At 41.8% G+C, this 18,688-nt stretch overlaps 1 protein-coding gene across 2 annotated transcripts; it reads right to left on the minus strand.

Moving 5' to 3' along the window:
• Positions 1-818: 818 nt before the first annotated feature.
• Positions 819-18,074, minus strand: MTFR1L (mitochondrial fission regulator 1 like). 2 transcript variants are annotated; one of them, XM_051988180.1, is made up of 7 exons: positions 17,850-18,074; positions 16,889-16,980; positions 15,573-15,677; positions 8,010-8,119; positions 5,728-5,939; positions 4,177-4,498; positions 819-1,839 (listed from the first exon to the last, which is right to left on the minus strand). In XM_051988180.1, exons 2-7 carry the CDS (start codon positions 16,901-16,903, stop codon positions 1,734-1,736), a joined length of 870 nt encoding a protein of 289 aa, XP_051844140.1. In that variant the 5' UTR covers positions 16,904-16,980; positions 17,850-18,074; the 3' UTR covers positions 819-1,733. The 2 variants fall into 2 exon arrangements, with proteins under 2 accessions (XP_051844140.1, XP_051844139.1); XM_051988179.1 differs by lacking the exon at positions 17,850-18,074 and adding an exon at positions 17,341-17,843.
• Between the last annotated feature and the right edge of the window lie 614 nt (positions 18,075-18,688).

Consider the following 18,688-nt stretch of genomic DNA (forward strand, 5'->3'; position numbering starts at 1 on the left):
CATGAACATGTTGGCTTCTCCACTGTTTTGGGAAGACTCTTAAGCCTCCATTGTTCTGCAGGAAGTGCATCAATATTGTGGACTCCCTAACAGTCCTGGTGCACTGCTTTCACTGGGGAGGAATGCCTGCTATGAGCAGTGTAGTTGAGGGGGAAGAGGCTGGGCATTCTTGGCCAATTTCATATCCCTATTTCACCATCAAGAGCAATGAGTGCTTAAGCATTGAATTTCAAAGCAGACAAATTTTCACAACTGCAATAGGGTGACAACCTGGCTAAAAAGTACTGGTGCTTATTACTAAGGCTAGATTTGGATTCAGGTCTTCCAGATTCTAACACTATACATCCTGCCTGTGGGGTTATTATACTTGGGAGTCAGGTAAACTGATATATCTCAACCATATTTGGGTTGCATCCAATAGCTTAGTGGAGACAGAGGTGTGGTGTGGAGATAGCATATCTATAACTTGGTTTTGGCCAGGAGGAAATATGGATGGGAGAAAACCTAAGTCTGGGATTTGCCTGGCCAGAGTCTTCATGTAAAATTTGCTAATAAAATCACTAACGACTCATCAGATAGTTTATTCCTGCCAGTTCATTTAAGAGAAGCTATTCTTGCCTAAATCAAATTATCTGCAGGATTGCAACTTGCTCTCAGCTTAGTGTTTTTTTCTCCCCCTCAAAGATTTTATGACATGTGGAAAGAAGCTGGAAGGTATGGACTTAAGGATTTCTTATCTTTGCAGAAATAGCATGACTTAGGCTGTAGAAGTGACCTGGACGAACATCTCAAAGTGCAGACATACCAGCAAACAAAAGTAACCACTCAGAAACTTTCTTTTAATACCAGGTAGTGCTTCAACCCAAACACACCACACACACGTGCACACCTTTACTGAAGAGGTCCCAAGGAAGGCCGAGTCATGCATTAAGTGTGCTGGGTGAGGACTTTGGCATGACCTAATGGGTTCGAGTATGAGGAAAAGTGGCCCCAGATGAAGCACAGCCCCCGCTCCCCCTTCTTCCTTGCTGAGATCCTTCAATGGCAGTGGAACAAGATATCAATGCCATGGCAATGAGGAGGCCAAAAGGATCCTGGTGGGGTAATAGGAAGATTTGGTTTCTTTACAGTATTACAAAATGTGTTTAAGAAGGGAAAAAAAAAAAAAAAAAACAGCCCTGGCCCCGGGGCCTGCCAGCAGCAGCCTGCTCTTGAGTTAAGAGCTACAGGATCCATAGGAGGCCTGAGTACAGCTGGGTGTTGGTACATGAGGGCAGGGGTCAAGAATCTTGGTTTATAACTGGTGTTGAGAAGACTTCAAGGCTCCCAAAACCCTGACACCCTGCAAGAAGCAGTTGAGTCTGAGGGGCATATTGCATGTGCCCAGTGAGACCAGGAACTGGATAGATAGTGCAGTGAAGCTAGTCATCAGTCTGGGGCCAGAAGATAAACAAAAACTCCCATGTTCTTCCATGTAAAACAACCAAAGCAACACGACTGATTATCTGCAAACCCTCAAATCAAAACTATTTTTTAGAACATTGTCCTTAAAAGTTTTGCTAAGATTTGAAGTGTAGGGAAGCAGTTCAGTTTTTCTTTCTTCTTCCCATTTCTAGACTGTCAAGTGTTTTTTCCATTGTGGAAGGACATTGCTAATTGCAAGGCAGAAAGTGTCTGTTGTGAAATAGCTTATAGAGAAAAGGACCATATATAGGGAGCCATAGATAGGGCCATCAATTTCCTTTCATGCTGATATCCTCTTCTTTCAGAGCAAACTTTCTCCTCAACACCTCTGAAATGAGGACAGCAGGGTCTTCTTCCTTCATCAAGCTCCGATTTCTAAAAGTACAAAAGGTAATGAATCAACAGGGAACAAGATTCATAGGTTGAACTGGGGGGGGAGTGGGGGAGGGAGGTAATCCATGCAGGGAAGTACTGCTCACAAATCCGACATTTTTATATTCTGGCATCCTGCTACACAGAACTAGCAGGTTTTTAGTGAATCCTGCTGTCAGCTTTTGACTATCTCACTGCTCCTCAGGTCTTCTCTAGGGGCCAGACAGGGCTCTCTCTTTCTTAAGCTATTTTACATCTCAGTAATTCTGTAAAAGGCTATGCTGAGGTCTTATTCCAGAGGGGTGCTGGAAGGAGAATACAGAGACAGAAATTTCATGAGACCAAAGGAAACCAACAGGACACTGTAATGGGAAAAAGCATCTTAGTAATTTCATAGGGCTGCGACCTTAAGAGTTCATCAAAGTCGAAAATCATTAGTTTTACAGATGAGATAATGGGAAGAGAGTGAGGAGCAAAGATGGCACTGGAACCCAGGTCCTCTAAACCTAAGTACTAAAGAGGACGTGGGTTAAGTCCTGGCTGTACTGGGATAGCGTACTGGGGAGTTGTCTGAGGCAAATCAATCACACCACAGCCTCCAATTTATATGTGAAATGAAGATAACAATTTTAGTATTATGGACACCTTACACAATTGTGAGAAAAAATGATACGTGTGTGTAAGTATGGATATATAAGTGTTGGAATAATGTGAGCTACTTATTAATGAGCAGGCATCCAGACATCTGGGAAATGGATGCTTCAATTAAATATAACTTACTTAAGTACAATGAGGTTATAATGGGTAACAGAACAGGTGTAAGACTAGAACTGAGATACAAGAAAACCCCCAAAGCTTCTAAGAATTTTCAGAGTGAGTTTCAGCAACTGGCCTAGATTGCTTTGTGGACAAAGAAAAAGAAAAGAAAGCTGGGGGAAGCCCTCCATATTGAGGGATTCTAAAAGTTGGGTCCTAAACATAAGAAAGGCAAAGGAGACACTGATGGGAGAAATCTCAGAGTAGATACATATATCAGATGGTGTCTTATCAAATGGTATGAGATAGGACATACCTATGGGGATGGCACTTTTGGGGCAAAGCAATTATATAGCCAGACATCTGGGCTCCTAAAGGTTTCCACAAAGCAAAGAATCATAGAAATCAGACATTAGGAATGGAAGGCCCTTTAGATGATGAGGGGACAGGCTCAGAGAAGAGACTAAGTAGCAGAGCTTAATCTAGAACACAGGTTTCCAGACTCTCAGGGATACTACCTAATAGTAATGCTGTTCTAGCTGTGTTTTGTAGTGTAGTTATTTCCTGAAAATTGAACTGGGGAAAATGAGAGGGAACCAGTTAGCATGGAATCTCAAAACAGAAACAGACATCTAGTCCAGTTTACCAGGGTCAAGAAGCGGAATTCTTGAGTAATTGAAAATCCAGTAAAAGTCTTAGGAAAGAGATGATAATATGATCTCCCACCTCATATCAGAGAGACAAGGAGATTATAAAGGCAGAACACTTTGAAGATCTCAGTAGAGTTGCTATTTTTGGTTGAATATTTTTCTTTCTTACAAGGCAAGGTTCAATCTGGATTGGGGGACTTGTAGAAATGTCACTGATGTCACGGTCTAATAAATACTCCAGGAAAAACTGGGTTAACTAGTTTAAAAAAGAGAGACTGAAGATCCATAAGCAAGCAGAAAGAATCAGTCCCTTCAGAAAAAAAGCTCTTGGATAAAAAAGTATCTCCTCTTTAGCCCCCAGAAGCAGTTTTATTCAGCACAGAACCTTGCACATAAGTAGATATTACTATACTGAAATAAGGTAGTTCTGAAACCTATTAATGATGGTAATGTCCTCAGGCCGAGACTCTGTGGCTTCTTAGTTAGGAGGATGTCCTTAAGTCTCCTTTGTTTAAAGATACAGAACCTCATAAACTTTTGTTGAGAGGTCTATACAACACTGTTCAAAGAACAGAATTTCCAATTCTAATGATGAAGACTAAAGTTGTCCAAATATAAGAGAGAAGAGGTGGAGAGAAGGGGGGAGAGGAAAAAGAAAGGGGAGAGAGGGATGACAGATCGAGACTGAATACAAGCATTTGAAAGTATAAAGAAGATGCAGACTGTCAAGCTTGCTACCAGGCTGGTATAAAGGCTCTCTAAAGCCTGAGCTTCTATGGCTACTGCAATAAGAGGCTGTTTTGTGCCAATAAATCAATACTTTGGATCCTGTGGGCATAGTGGCTGCAGGGCCGAGGGCCTCTGCTACCAAACGGTGGCTAAATGGCAGCAAGGCAGACAAGTAAAGTTTGAGTTTCCCACCAACTCCACTTACAGATCTTGGCTCTGCTTCATCCGGTGAATATCCTTCAGGATGCCCATCATGTCTGCAAAGCTGCTAGCCTTTGAGAGAGACACACAGTCCTCCTCTTCAGCCAAGCTGCAGGCAGCTTTGGAATCAGTTTTACAACATTCAGAGCTGGCAGAACAAAGCATGGGAACCGATGGAAGCTCAGGGCCTTCTAACTCAGCCTCCTCTGTGATGTCACTAATGACAAAGGAAGTTGTAGAGTGCAATGAGGATCCAAAACAAGGTAAGGGAGAAGAGACATTTGAACTTCCTGAAGATAAGAAATCTGGCGTTAATGAAGACGAAGCTGAAAAAGAAAACAATAGGTGTTGGTGGGCACTGGAGCCAAGACACAACATTTTCTTACCACAGGAAAGTCAATTGAGCAACAGTTGGGTTGTCACCATGACAAGATGCTATAGATTCTGCCACAGCCCAGCAAACACCAATGGCAGGAATCTCTACAAGCATCATTCCCAGTTATTAAGGAGGGCAGACTTATAATACACTTTTTAGGTAACACTCAGACTATTCAAGGTGGAAGAGAATCCACAGACAGAAGAGTCCCCAGGAGAGGACGTAACTTGCCTAGGAGCATATAGCTAAGTGGTAAAGCCAAAACCTGGATCCCTATAAGAAAATTTCAGTAGTTTTTTTCATTACACTATATTCTTTTTGGAGATGGTAAAAACGACTCCTATTCTCTGCACCCTTTCCTCTGAAAATCCTGTTTGCCAATTCTCCAACAGCCAGCCCAATACATTTAATGGGCAAGGTTTCTCTCCTCCCCTCCTCCCCAATTTTGCTAGGGGGTCCCTATCTTAAGAGTCAGACTGTACCTATTTCTCTGAAAATAAGATGTCTCCTAAGGACACTCTCCCAGAATTCTGATTTAGGGAGTTTAACCTCTTCTAATTTTTCAGCCTCATGGAAAAGAAAGTGCATGAAATTTGGAAAGTAGGAAAGGAAAGTGTGACTAGTAGGATTGGGGAAGGAAAAAGCTAAATATGGCAACGCTGGAGAGACCTCCAGCATTCCTGGGCTGCTGTAGCTTCTTGGGATCTTTTCCCCGACTGACCCATCTCTGTCCGTGCCCAATGTCTCTAGATGAACCCACCTCTATAGGTGTGAAACAACTGGAGAAATGGGGTGATTCAAGGGAAGGTGGGGGGAGAAAGAACCTTTACTTTTAGAAAAAGATGAAACCTTAAGGGAATTTGAGCTAAATATAGGTATCTAAATGGCACAGTTAATCAAAGGTTAGGATCATCCTCAAATCCCAGGTTTTGGGTTGGTCTTTTAAAGATTTCAGCTTTTGCTCATATTTGCCTGAGAAGGCCTGTAACAACAGAGTGAGTGAGGTGCCCCTCAAACTTGTTTCCCTGTTATGAAAACCACATGATGGGTCTCCAGGCTTCAGGAAAGCCCTATCAGAGACTGTTCTGGTATTACCATTCCTGGGACCTAGTACTCCAATTCTCTCGTTTGCTTCCTGGATTTGGTATCTGGTTCTTTGGCAGCTTTTGAGGCTCCTACCTGCATCTGCTGCCACAATCTTGGCAATCTGGCTGCGTAGGTGACTTAGCTCATCTTGTAGCTCAGTAGTTCGGCTCAGGGCTGGTAGGACAGGCTTCTTCAAGGCCAGGAGCTTCTCCTCTGGCCCTCGAAGGTTGGGCACTGAGGCGTTGCGCTGCATGACGAACAGTGGGCTGGGCTTCCACTTATGCCGCAAGGGCCGAGTGTCACTCCTGAAAGTAAGGGGAAATTTTTAGCTAGCTGGAACCACTTTGCTCTTCTACTTGAATCTAGAAAGTTCATGTGTTCCTGCCCATGCCTCCACTGGCAAACACAAACTGTCCAACTAGAAAAAAAAAGACAACAGCTCTGAGTCTTTCCTTGGACTCCAGGGTTTAGGTAAAATAATCCTTGTAGCTTCCTTCTTGGTCTGAATGTTTGGAATATAGTCATCCTTAAATTCATCCTTTACACTGCTCCCCCTTTCAATGCTTTATTCAAAAAAATATGTCTAGTCATTAAATTTAAAATTGTAAAACATTCCCAAGTTTAATAGCCATTTAAGACACATGGACCAAATGCACCTGGATTTTGTTATGTGTCATGCCAATTAATATTAATACACTTATATTACTCTTTTGATTCTCACAAGGCAGGGGGAAGAGGAAGAACTATTACCCTCATATTACAAATGAGGAAACTGAGGCAGACAGAAAATAGGTGGCTTGCCTAAGGTCACAAAGCCAGTTATTATCTGAAACTGGATTTGAACTCAGATCTTTATGACTATAGATCCAGTGCTCTTTCTACTGTACTATCAGATGCTCAATGATGAGACAGAAGTAGCTCTGAAATAAGATACTTTCTAAAAGTGGAAAAATGCATGTGTGAAGTACATGTTAGAGCTAATATTATTCTCCTTGATAATGATCAGCTTTTGGTGATGATATGATAGAATTGATGAAATTCAATTTCATCTAATTAGGAAAGAATCCCTTAAAATGCATCTTTATAAAAGTTCTCTAAAATGTTCCTATGGTCCATGGAGCACTACATTTATATCTAAGCTGGACATAATAATTTCCCAAATGCCACTCTGATCTTGTCATTTCTCCACTGCAAAATTTTGGAACTTACCAAAGTCTCTCGAACAACCCAATTCCAACCCTATTTCCAGATTTCTCACTTTCCTTTCCTTCACATATTCAGTGTCTCAGCCAAAGTGTAAGACTTTCTCCTATTTCTATTCTTCCGTTGCAAAGCTCCAATATGTAGAGTGTCCTGTCTTCAATTTCTAATCTGCTTATAGAGTCCTTACCTTCACAGTTCACTAAGGATGACTTCCAAGACTTTTCCTCTTTCCCACCCTCAATGAAAGTGATCTCTTATAGATAGGAGAACATTTTCAAACCACCAGAAGTAGGAGGTCCACAGGTGTTACACATCAAATATGTTTTTCCAACTTTTCCAATGTATTGATCAGTTATGCTATTTTCCCTTTTAAATACTATTTGTTTTATGGGATGGCTCTTTGGGAGGGGGAAGGGGAAATTATTGGATATAACTATGATAATGTAAGAAATAGAAGACATCAACAAACTTATTAAAAAAACAAAGAAAAAAGCAACCTCTTGCAAATTTCTCATAGCACTTTGCACATGCCTCTTTCATGCACTTTTTCATTCACTTCTGTATCACGGTATACATGTATTTTCCCCCATTAGACTATCAACTCTCTGATTTCTAGCAATGAACATAAAGTCTCTACCATGTCTGCTGAATTAATGAGGACCTCAATTATTATATATGGCTCCAAAGAGGCAGGGAACCTACACTTTCCACAACTTTGCCAGTCAAATTTTTTTTTTTTATTATAACTTTTTATTGACAGAACCCATACCTGGGTAATTTTTTACAACATTATCCCTTGCATTCACTTCTGTTCTGACTTTTTCCTTCCCTCCCTCCACCCCCTCCCCTAGATGGCAGGCAGTCTTATATATGTTAAATATGTTATAGTACATCCTAGATATATTATATATACTTATATAAAGTGTATATATATATACAATATATATATAAAGTATACTATATATATATATGCAGAACCATACGGTTCTTTTGTTGCACAAGAAGAACTGGATTCAGAAGGTAAAAATAACCTGGGAAGAAAAACAAAAATGCAAGTAGTCCACATTCATTTCCCAGTGTTCCTTCTCTGGGTGTAGCTGATTCTGTCCATCATTGATCAACCAATCAAATTCTAGACTCTGCTACACCTAGGCCTGGTTCCCATTCTTTACCTGACTCGAGCATACGTTTCCTCTTCATCTGCTGCTATCCAGGCAATATCAGCCAAAGTAGGGACAGGGGGCACATCGCTCAAATACAGGTCAGAGATGTTGGGCAGTGTCTATGGAAAGAAACAAAGAGGCTCTTTGGTGGGGCCGAACCAAATAATCTCATCATAGAAACAGCCAATCAAGGCCATTCTGATGATTTTTGCTGGGATAGAAATCTGGTGATATATTGCACAAATGTTTACAAGTACTACAACTTTGTTATTTTTATCGTTAATAAACAACTTGTCATCTCAACAAACACTTCAATTTAAATAGATCACTGTTATATGTCTGGACAATCAAATTTGTTTGCCACTGGTGAATATGGCTTTAAACAAATATATATGCATACATACATATACATATTCACTTGTATTTACCAAATGAAATTCTTTAATATTTCGCCTATGATCTCAATGTGAATTTTTCTTCCAATGGTGCAGATCCTCAGCTCAACTGTGCTTCCTTGTCCTATACATTTCCTGTCCCTGAGCTAATATATCTTTTACCACGGCCTTCTTGTCATGTTGTGGGGCCATTTTTAAAAGTATCTTTTAACACTGCCTGGACACCATCAGAACATGCCAGTTGCATGCTTGCTATATTTGGAGCTCATTATATGGCTGACCCACCAATTTTTGGTCAATGATACACCCATGAAATTCACCCAACAAAAAGTCACCACAAGGTTCCTTAAAACAGGAGTCTTGTGATAAATTATACTTCCTATTGTTTTATTCATAAACTATTCTTTGTAAATCAGGATGCAGTCTATTTACCAAAGACAGATGTACCGGTTTAACAAACCGGTGACTTTCAAACATCAGGTGGCCTCTGGACATTTAAGAACATCCAACAGAATATGAATTTTTATAACAGAGTATAAAGAACAAGGGGTCTCAGGGTTTTCTCTAGCCTTTAACCTCCCTCCAAAAACAAAGAATCTGTTTCATTCCTACACAACTAGGAGGAGAATCCAAGTCACCTGACTGGCCAAGGTTTTTCCCATAGCCCACAATCCAAGCCAGATGAGGCATAAAACCTTAGACAGAGGGTGGAAGGGGAAGGAATGGACAGCAGGCTAAGTTATAGTCTAGTTGCCGGGCCAAATGCTGCTGTTGAGATGTGAGGTTTGGAGAAATTCCTCATTTGCTGCAACCACTACCCACCTCCAAGGATTTGCTTTCTTCCTAAATCATTTTCTACTTAATAGCTATTAATGACTTCCAGAGGGCCTGGCCTCTTTAGATCTGCTTTAGAACTAGCAAGATAGGAGTGGGAAACAGCTCAATAAAACCTAAATGTTGCAGACCCAATCCAAATGAACCTCCCAAATCCCTAATTCCCTAAGCACTTTCAAAAACAAGCAGAAATCACTCAGATGCTCTAATCCAGTGAAACTTCACCTCAGGAAAGGGAATTCAACAAGAGTTTACTTACAATAAGTTCTAAAACTCAGGTTAAAAATTAGCTCTTCTAAATTATCTGCTTTTGATTAAGTTGAGTTATTCTTGTACTCAAAACAGTGAAGTCTGTTTTGAAGCCACATTTGAAGATGAAGGTTTTATTTAAATAACTTTTTATAATCAAAATATATACAAAGATAATTTTCAACATTAACCCTTGCAAAAACTTTATTCCAAATTTTTTCCTTCCCTTTCCTTGACAAGTAATCCAATATATGTTAAACATGTACCATTCTTCTACACAATTCCACATTTATCATGCTGCACAAGAAAAATCAGATCAAAAAGAAAAAAAAAACATGAAAATACTATGTTGTAATCCACATTTAGTCTCCATGGCTCTTATGATAGATCATAAGACTTTGGAATTGACCTGAATCACCTCACTGTTGAGAAAAGCTTCATACATCAGAGTTTATCATCATGTAATCTTGTTGCCGTGTACAATGTTCTCTTAGTTCTGTTCTCTTCACTTAGCATCAGTTCATGTAAGTCTTTCCAGGCTTCTCTGAAATCACCCTGCTGATCATTTCTTAGAACAGTAATATTTCATAACATTCATATACCATAACTTATTCAGCCATTCTCCAACTGAGAGGTGTTCACTCAGCTTCCAGTTTCTCGCCACCACAAAAAGGGCTGCCACAAACATTTTTGCACATGTGGGTCCCTTCTCTCCTTTAAGATCTCTTTGGGATATAAGCCCAGTAGAAACACTGCTGGGTCAAAGGGTGTGCACAGTTTGATAGCCCTTTGAACATAATTCCAAAATGCTCTCCAGACTGGTTCGATCCGTTCACAACTCCACCAACAATGTATTAGTGTTCCAATTTTCCTACATCCCCTCCCACATTATCATCTTTTCCTCTCAGAAAATAAAAGTTCTTATCAGGAGCAGAAACAACCAGGAGTGAGAGGCTGATGCAGCTTCTCCCTAGTCCTGACAGTTCTGTAAAATGAAAATCCCTATATCACAATGAAATTACTTTCTAAATTTCAAAGCCTAATAATAGTCATTTCACTTTTTCAGTTATGTATGACTCTTCATGACCCCTTTTGGGGTTTTCTTGGCAAAGACATTGGACTCGATTGCTGTTTCTTCTCTAATTCATTTGACAGATGAGAAAACCGGGGCAAACAAGATAAAGTGACTTACCCACGGTCACCGAACTAATAAAGTGTATGAAGCTGGATTTTAATTCAGGAAGGTAAGTCTTCCTGACTCTAGCTATTAAATAGCCTTAAAGCTGCTGCTTTGGTAAAGCTCCTCCTACCACCAACTAACCTTGATTAGTCTCCTTAATTCCCAAGCTGGGCTATCAGTAAACTGTATTACTGAGTCGAGAAGCTTTAGCACAGATTTAAGAGGATCCCATTGCAGCATAAAATAGAAAGTATAAGGTCATCAGGCTTACACAAGGTAGAACATTACCTTTAACACTATCAAAGGGGTCGGATCAGCTCCCACTAAGTCCCTTTGCATCTTCTAACCATGAGGGCATGGTGGGAGGAGGGAGAGTCTTGCCTAACCTCCTTCCAGTTTTGTTACTGATGCCTTGTTTTATGAGTCATTTTCAGCTATATTATGCTCTCTCTGCCTCATCTTACCTAACTCATACATTGATTTTGAAACAACAAATCAGTTAAGCAAAACCAACTAAGATGGTACCTACATCTGACAGCATTGCTCACTCATGGTTTTCCCATCTCCATTTGAGAGGAAGGAAAAAGCTTGTACCCCTCTAAAGAGGAATTTTTACATCTCAGTCATCCCTAAAGATTTTTTGGTTTCTTACTAGGGTTAAGAAAGAAAATACCTACAAGTAATTTTTTTATACCCAGTCTTGCAGTGCACTGAGCTCTTCTGACAACATGATTTTTGGAAGCTACCAGCTCACTCAGTCTTCCTCAATAACTTATTTATGAGGTACTGGTACAGATTCTGCATGATGGAGCTGACTGATCCCCATGGGTATCAAACGTGGCCTTCTTTTCTCTGGTTCCATGATCTAATCCCTAACCTGAAGAGCTATTACGATCACCCCAACAATGTAATTTCTCAAATATTCACCTATGGGGCTTTTTTCCCTACGATTTCCCTCCTTGTTCACCTTTCTGAAAAGTGCTTTGTCTTTATCACACTTTCTCTTGTATCATATCTATTTGTACACCCAAAGCATTATTCAGGAGGACTGTGTTTGTTAGCAGCAGTAATTCCTTAATAATGAGCACCAGGCCTTGTTTGATGCTTGCCAAACCAGATTGTTGAATTCCTTTATCATTTAGAAGCATGCTCTAACCTCAGTGGACTTATTGTTCTTTATCTGTACCATGTTGGGGCCAGCCTAGATGGGCCGAGGCTCTTTCCAGTTTGAGTTATGCTGTCATCTGTCATTGTAGTCAACATGTATGCTCACAGTGCTCTGGACCAAGTATTCCCTATAGGCAAGACTCATCTGTTTCAATATACAAAACATATTTCCTAGCATGGGAAGCACTGAATAATGATTCAATATTTCAGTCCTGAGGTTGGCGAGTCCAAAAGAAATTTCTGTGAGGCAAAAGCCACACAGAATCTCAGAAGAAGGAATCCAATCCCACTCTATAGCATACCTGTCTTTAATAAGTAGCTCTCAAGTACCCCTTATATCCGAGGTAGCCTATTTTACTTTTGGACAACTCTCTTGAGAAAGTTTTTCCTTAAACATGATTAAACCTGTTTTTTAAAAATTCAATAAGCTTTTTTACATGTTTTATATGTGCAAAGTCGTGGGCTAGGTCCTGGGGATTCAAGAAATTTCCTTTCTATTAGAAAGGTGAACACAACTAAATAGAAAATTTTCACAAAGAAGAAGGTAATGTGGAAGGGTGAGGGAGGAAGATTAGGCAAGAAGTCATATATTATTGGGCACCTCAATCATCCTTTGTAAGAAGCCAGGGATTCTGTCAAGAATGAAGAAGTGTGTTTCTGACTTGGAAAACCCTTTGGATAATAGATATTAATATTCTGTACTTAACTTTGTAGTTCCACATTCTCTATGCCTCAATGGCTCCCTGAGAACAAGAACTGTTTCTTTGTAGACTTGTATTCAATCCAGCACCTAGCACAGTGCCTCATTTATAGCAGTAATTTAATAAAAAGGCTGGGGCTTAAATGCTGGGCTTAGTTTGTTCTTTCCCTTGAGGAACTGAAGTTGCAAAGATGAGCTGAGGGAGGGGGAAAGAGATATCCTATGGTCATTTCTGTAATTAAGACACACAAATTTAGCAGCTGAGTAAGAGGCATTAGGGAATACTAATGGAGTCAGGGATGACAACTAGGTTACTGCATTGTGCAAGCAAGAGATGCTAAAAGCCTAAATTAAGGCAGAGACTGTACAAATCATTCTTCACTCAACTTTCATAACTGAGCTGTTGGGGAAGCTTGTTGATCTCACCTTTGTAAGGTCTCTGGAATTTGCCCTCTTCCTCTCCTTTGACCCTGCCACTTCTCTGTTGTAGACTTTATTGCCTCTCACAGGTGGACTACTGCCAACAGCTGCTTGTGAGGTGGCCTGCTTCAAGGTTCTCTCCACTCTAATCCATTTGGCCATTGAAGTGATCTTCCTAAAGCTCAGGTATGAATGTTACTCCTCTACTCAATAAACTTCCGTGGAGCCCTCCTTATTGTTTCCAGGATCAAATATAAAATGCTCCGTTTGACATTCAAAGCCCCTCCTGACCAAACCCCTTCTACCAACCAACTCTTCTTATACTTTCCTCCCCAATATAGTCTTCAGTCCAATGATAATTACCTTATTATTGTTCCATGAACAAAACAACCTTCTCTCTCAGCTCTGGCCTTCTTTCTGGCTGTCTCCCATGACTAAAATGCTCTCTCCTCTGTTCCAACTACTGGTTTCCCTGGCTTCCTTTAAGTCCCAACTAAAATCCCATCTTATACAGGAAGACTTAACCAAGCCCTCTTAATTCCAGTGCTTTCTTTCTTTGAATTATTTCTATTTATATTGTACATAGTATGATTCATATTTGTTTGGATGTATCTCTCATTAGAGTGCAAGCTCCTTGAGAGCAGGGACAGTCTTTTATCTCCTTTTTAATTGCCATGACTTGGTCCAGTGCCTGGTACATAGTAGGTTCTTTCTTAATGTCTACTGGCTTGAACTGAGGGATAGTTGTGAAAAATATCATGGAGATAAGACTGACAAGATTTGACAACTGAATGATTATGAGGGATAAGAGAAGGAAGAATCAAAGATGGCTAGTACCCAGCTCCAAGAGTGTATCAGAGGCAGCTGACGGGTACTGGGTTTGGAGTCAGGAAGACCAGACTTCAAATTTGACCTCAGATTTTACTAACAGTAGGATCCTGAGGATCTTATTAATCTCTATCAGTTTCTTCCAACTGTAAAATGGGGATAACCTCCCTTCTAAGTTGACATAATCAGTGAAATAAATTTGTATAGTGCTTAGCACAGTGCCTGACACACTGGGTGCTTAGTAACTCATTCCCTTCTCTTTTCCCTATTCCCTATTCAAGTATTTGTCTTCCTACCCAGTCTAACAATTATTTCAGTCTTTTTTCATCACTGTCTGATCTATAGTGGGAACTAAAACCTCATCTTAATTTGTATCTTTTCTGTGGTTGTTAATAGTTTACAATTCTCTTGAGAACTGTCTGTTTATATCTTTGGACTACTTCTCTATTGGGAAAAGACCCTTGATTTTATATATTCATATCAAGTCTCTATAAATCTTGAACAACAGACTTTTATCAGAAATATCTGATGAAAAGATTTTCTCCACAGTCTCAAGGATCATTGACAATGGCTCAAAAATCCTACCTGCTAGTTCTTTCAGGTCTATAAGATGAGTAAAAAGGTCAATGCAACAGTCTGAGGATAAATAACAAACTTATCAAGGATTCTATGGTGCTATCACCTTCCTTGTCTTAGGTGTGACTCCCAGTCTGAGAATGACAGCTAGGTTGCAAGCTGGCTAATTGGGAGGATATTAGTGCTCTTGACAATAATAAAGAAGTTTGGAAGGAGGAAAGGTTTTGGGGAAAAGAAAATAAGTTCATGTTGAGCTTAAATATCTATAAGATATTTCATCTGAGATGTCTAATAGGCAACAACAGAGGTCTACACTGAATAAAATCAAGACTATTTTGAATTGCATGGTGATCAGAATACCCAGAATTTCCTTCATGTATTCTGAACAGCTCCTCCTTCCTCATGGCCACCAGGCTTACTATACAAACAGTTCTTACTTTACATAAATTTGCATTAGGCATATTCAGGGGTACTCCACTATGAGCACTGAAGCCTGTCTGGCAGAGTAGAAATTGGAAAATAATATGAAAAAAGGGTCTTATTCCAAGCCATTCCTCACGAAGAAACCAAGAATAAGTAATAGCTGATATTTTCATATTACCTTAAAAATTATAAAATGTTTTACAAACATTATCTCTTAGTCTTCATAACAATGTTGTGATGTAGGTTTCTCAAGAGTTCTATTTTACAGATAAAGAAACTAAGATCACAGAACTGGAAATCTTAAAATGAATCTAAGTCTCTCCAGGTTTCATGTTCACTTTCCACCATATCTGTTGCATTTCTCAATTGAACAGGACAGAAATCAGGAGACCTACCTATTCAGATCTTTCCTACTATAGTTAAAAAACACTGAATATTAGTACTTAAAAAAATATCAATTCATCTTGCTAAGTTTTTTCCTTATTGTTTTAAAGGATTTATCTTGGGGAAGGGGAAATTAAGTAATGTAAGAAAAAATATCAACAAAAATATATTTTTAAAAGGAACAATGGAAGTAGTAAAATATTTATGGAATCACATATTGGAATGGACATGAGAGATGTAAAAATTCAGGGAGGTGTGGTGACTTGACTGAAATCAATAGGCAACAAGGGGCAGAGTCAGGACAAAGAGCCAGATCTCTTGTCCCCTGGCCCAATGCTCTTTATCATGCTGTCTCAATTCTGAGACAAATTTGATTTCTTCTCAGCCTATCCTTATTAGCTTTCATGCTCCTTTACCTGAAAAGATGCCCGAGGACATGGCTTCAAAGGCAGGTTAGTCCCAATCCTCCTCACCACACTTCGAGCAGCTCCATGTGGTTTGTTCTGCCAGAGTGGGATAGTCTATGTTAAAAGAAAACCAGAACTCAATTACTTTCCCCAATTTACACAAATAACATTTGTGTATGATTATGTATAGGCATATTTAGCTCTAGCATTTGAAATCATTATTTTCTTATGCTTCAATCCTATGATATAACATAGTATTTGCACAAGTATAAGCAAGTCAGTTTAGAGTCTGTGAGGAGTCATTTATAACCTGCTTGGAGATTTGTGAGTCTTTAAATACTATAGAGGAGCTTTCATTTTTTTAAAAGGCAATAGGAAGCTATTCTTAGGGAGCTAAAACTTCTTGAACAGAGGAGTGACATGTCAGATCTAGCTTTAGAAATATTTTTGACAGTTTGTAAAGATGATGGAAGCAAAGAAGGGAGAACAGTTAACATGCTGAATAACTGAAGGAATGGTGGTGTCCTCAACAGAATCAGAAGAATTAGTAAGAAAGCTGGGTTTAGGGAAGTTTAAATTTAACTTCTGTTTTAGATCTGTTTTGTTTGAGACGTCAGCAGGCACTTGGAAATGCAGTCTTAGAATTGTAGGTTAAAGGGCCTGGAATCTATTCAAGTATGGAGGTATTCAAGTATGGAGAGACAAGGATGTTTCTACAAAGAAAAACATCTGTGAGACATATTTGAAGAATATATTGTCAGTAAAACCCAAGGAGAGCTATCCAGAAGATACTGACACTGCCCAACAGTGTCAAAAATGCAGAGAGGTCAAGAAGGAAAGTTCAAAAAAGAACATGATAGAGATATAATAATAATGATATGATGATAAATTGGGTGATTTTAGAGTTATTTAAATAGTTATGAAGATAACTTGCACAGGGTTAAGTGAATGAGAGATTAAGTAGAGGCAGCAATCATTTCTTCTAGGTGTTTGATTATGAAAGAGAAAAAATTAAGGGACAATGAAGGTTTAAGGAAGGGATTGAGGGTTTGGACAAGTTTTAAGGCAGCAGGAGAGAAGACCACCTCTTCCTCTAAAATTGTAGTAAAGGAGGAAGAATGGAATTAGAGAGCAGAGTGAAGAGGAAGCTGGTGATAAAGGTGGTTTGAAAAGAAGCATTTCCTGGCTGTAGCTGTCACAGAAGGATGATGGAGCCTTAGCACTTTTACTCAATGAAGTGGTCAGCAGTCCCTCAGGCTTCTACACAGATGGAGTGTTCTTGTTGCCCCACCCTGCCGGCCATCCAGATAGATGGATTAACTTACAGAATCTGTTTCCATCTCCGGTATCACAGCTGGCTCCCACCTGGCACGGCTTCCTCATGTTAGGCCATTTCTGGGAACAGCAAGTCTCTCAACTGTAAAGCAAAGGAGATTTGATGGAAATATTCATAAATCTTCTGGGTCCCCAGTTAACTATAAGAGCTTCAGCTATCGCCAAGACGACGGACGTTGTTCTTTGCCCCCGGCCACCGAGTTAGGCTGTGCATTCTTGGAGGGACCTTGGCCACTCGACTTCACTGCCCCTCGATCCCAGATCTGGACTTTCTGGCGGGTGAAGTGGTTTCTTCTCAGGACCTTGCTTATTAAAGTATTAACGCCATGCCCAAGGGGAAGAAAACCCAACCTGGAAAAGGTTCTGGTCCAAGCTGGCTGACCTGGGCGCTCCCTGCTTGGCACAGGGGAGGGGAGACTTAAGTACGATGCCAACAACTTACTGGCTCTAGGATCGGGGCCGGCCCCGGGCTTCGAGGTCTGGCCTCGGCATCTCTTTCTCGGAGTAGGATGGCCACGGACCCCGTGTCGCCCTGAATGAAGGCAGCGGTTAAAGAGGAGCCCCGGACTGGGCAGGGCTCGGAGGAAGGCCGCGGAGGGAGGCGCCGCGAGGAGATAGCGGCCGGCCTCCCTCGCGCCCACCCAGCGGTCGCAGCCGCTGCTGCTTCCCTCCGAAGCCCTTAGGTGACTGCCGGCCACCGAACTCGCAGCCCGCAAGGTCAGGGCCGGCCCCTGCGCGCCCTCAGCGCTCAGGTTCGCGCAGCAGTCCCGGGCCACAGCTTGGGCTCTGGGCAAGGAGGCGCCCGTTCGGGCTCACGGCGGGCTCGGGGGCGGGGAGAGGGGGGTAGGAGCCCGGCTACAGTCACCGGAGGAGCCCGGGGAAGGGGGCAGGCAGCGGGCGGCGCTGGGGGCACGTACGGCACAGGGTGACCGGGCGGGAGGCCACACTCACCTCTCGGCTCCTCCTCCTCCCAGAGTCGCCCGGACGCGGCCCGCTAGCCCCGCTGCTCACTTCCCCTTCCGCTCGCCGTCGTCCCGCGGAAATGGCCCTTCACGCCTGCGCGCTACGCCGTCTTCCCCCAGTTCCCGGGAGCTCCGCGTACCGGCGAGAGCGGGACCGTGGCAAGTCCCGTTAACCGACGTCTATGGTCGCGCTCTGGAGAGCAGATCCGTGACCCCAGGAGAGGAGCTGGGGGTGGGGTGGGGGGAGGGAAAGAGTAAACAGAGGAGGCGGAGTCTGGCGCTGGGCAAGCCACGCCCCTTCTCGGAAGCCACGCCCCATCGGGTTGGCCCGGTTTTTTGACTGGCCGCTCAGGCCCTCCTGCCCCACCGGCCCCCCGGCTCGCCTACGCCCACGCCCACTCCTAGCTACTGCTGATCGCGGGCGATGAAGGTTCTCCAGTTGCAGTTTCCGGCCTTTTATATTGCTAAGTGTTTTACATTAATTTCCTCACATAAGAGCATGGAAGGACAACATGAGAAAACAGGTTCCAAAACGTTAGATGACGTGCCGGGTCACAGCCGCCGAGCTGCTTATTGTCCCCACCCAGCTCGGACGTCTTCGTCCGCTGACTAGCGGGTCAGCTCCCGGGCAGCTCGGAGGACAGTTCCTCCCTTCTCTCCGGCTGCACCCGCTCAGCTCCGGGGCAGCTTTCCCCGAAGCTGGCTTCTGTTCTTCCGAAACAGTGTCGCCCTCCGCCCAGTCACCTTTGATATCCTCCTCTTCCTCTTCCTTCCGTCCCACTAGTCACCGAACCCACGGTCTTGGTCGCGTGGCCGCGCTTTCCTCGC

This window comes from Antechinus flavipes, chromosome 3, assembly GCF_016432865.1.
Source record: "Antechinus flavipes isolate AdamAnt ecotype Samford, QLD, Australia chromosome 3, AdamAnt_v2, whole genome shotgun sequence".
NCBI lineage: Eukaryota > Metazoa > Chordata > Mammalia > Dasyuromorphia > Dasyuridae > Antechinus > Antechinus flavipes.

What these genes read in the sequence shown, in the direction of transcription:
- MTFR1L (XM_051988180.1), bottom strand. An exon ending in GAAACGTATGCTCGAGTCAG is followed by an intron (nt 5,940 to 8,009) that starts GTAAAGAATGGG and finishes CCTTACTTTCAG; the next exon opens with GAGTGACACTCGGCCCTTGC. An exon ending in ATGAAGCAGAGCCAAGATCT is followed by an intron (nt 1,840 to 4,176) that starts GTAAGTGGAGTT and finishes TTGTACTTTTAG; the next exon opens with AAATCGGAGCTTGATGAAGG.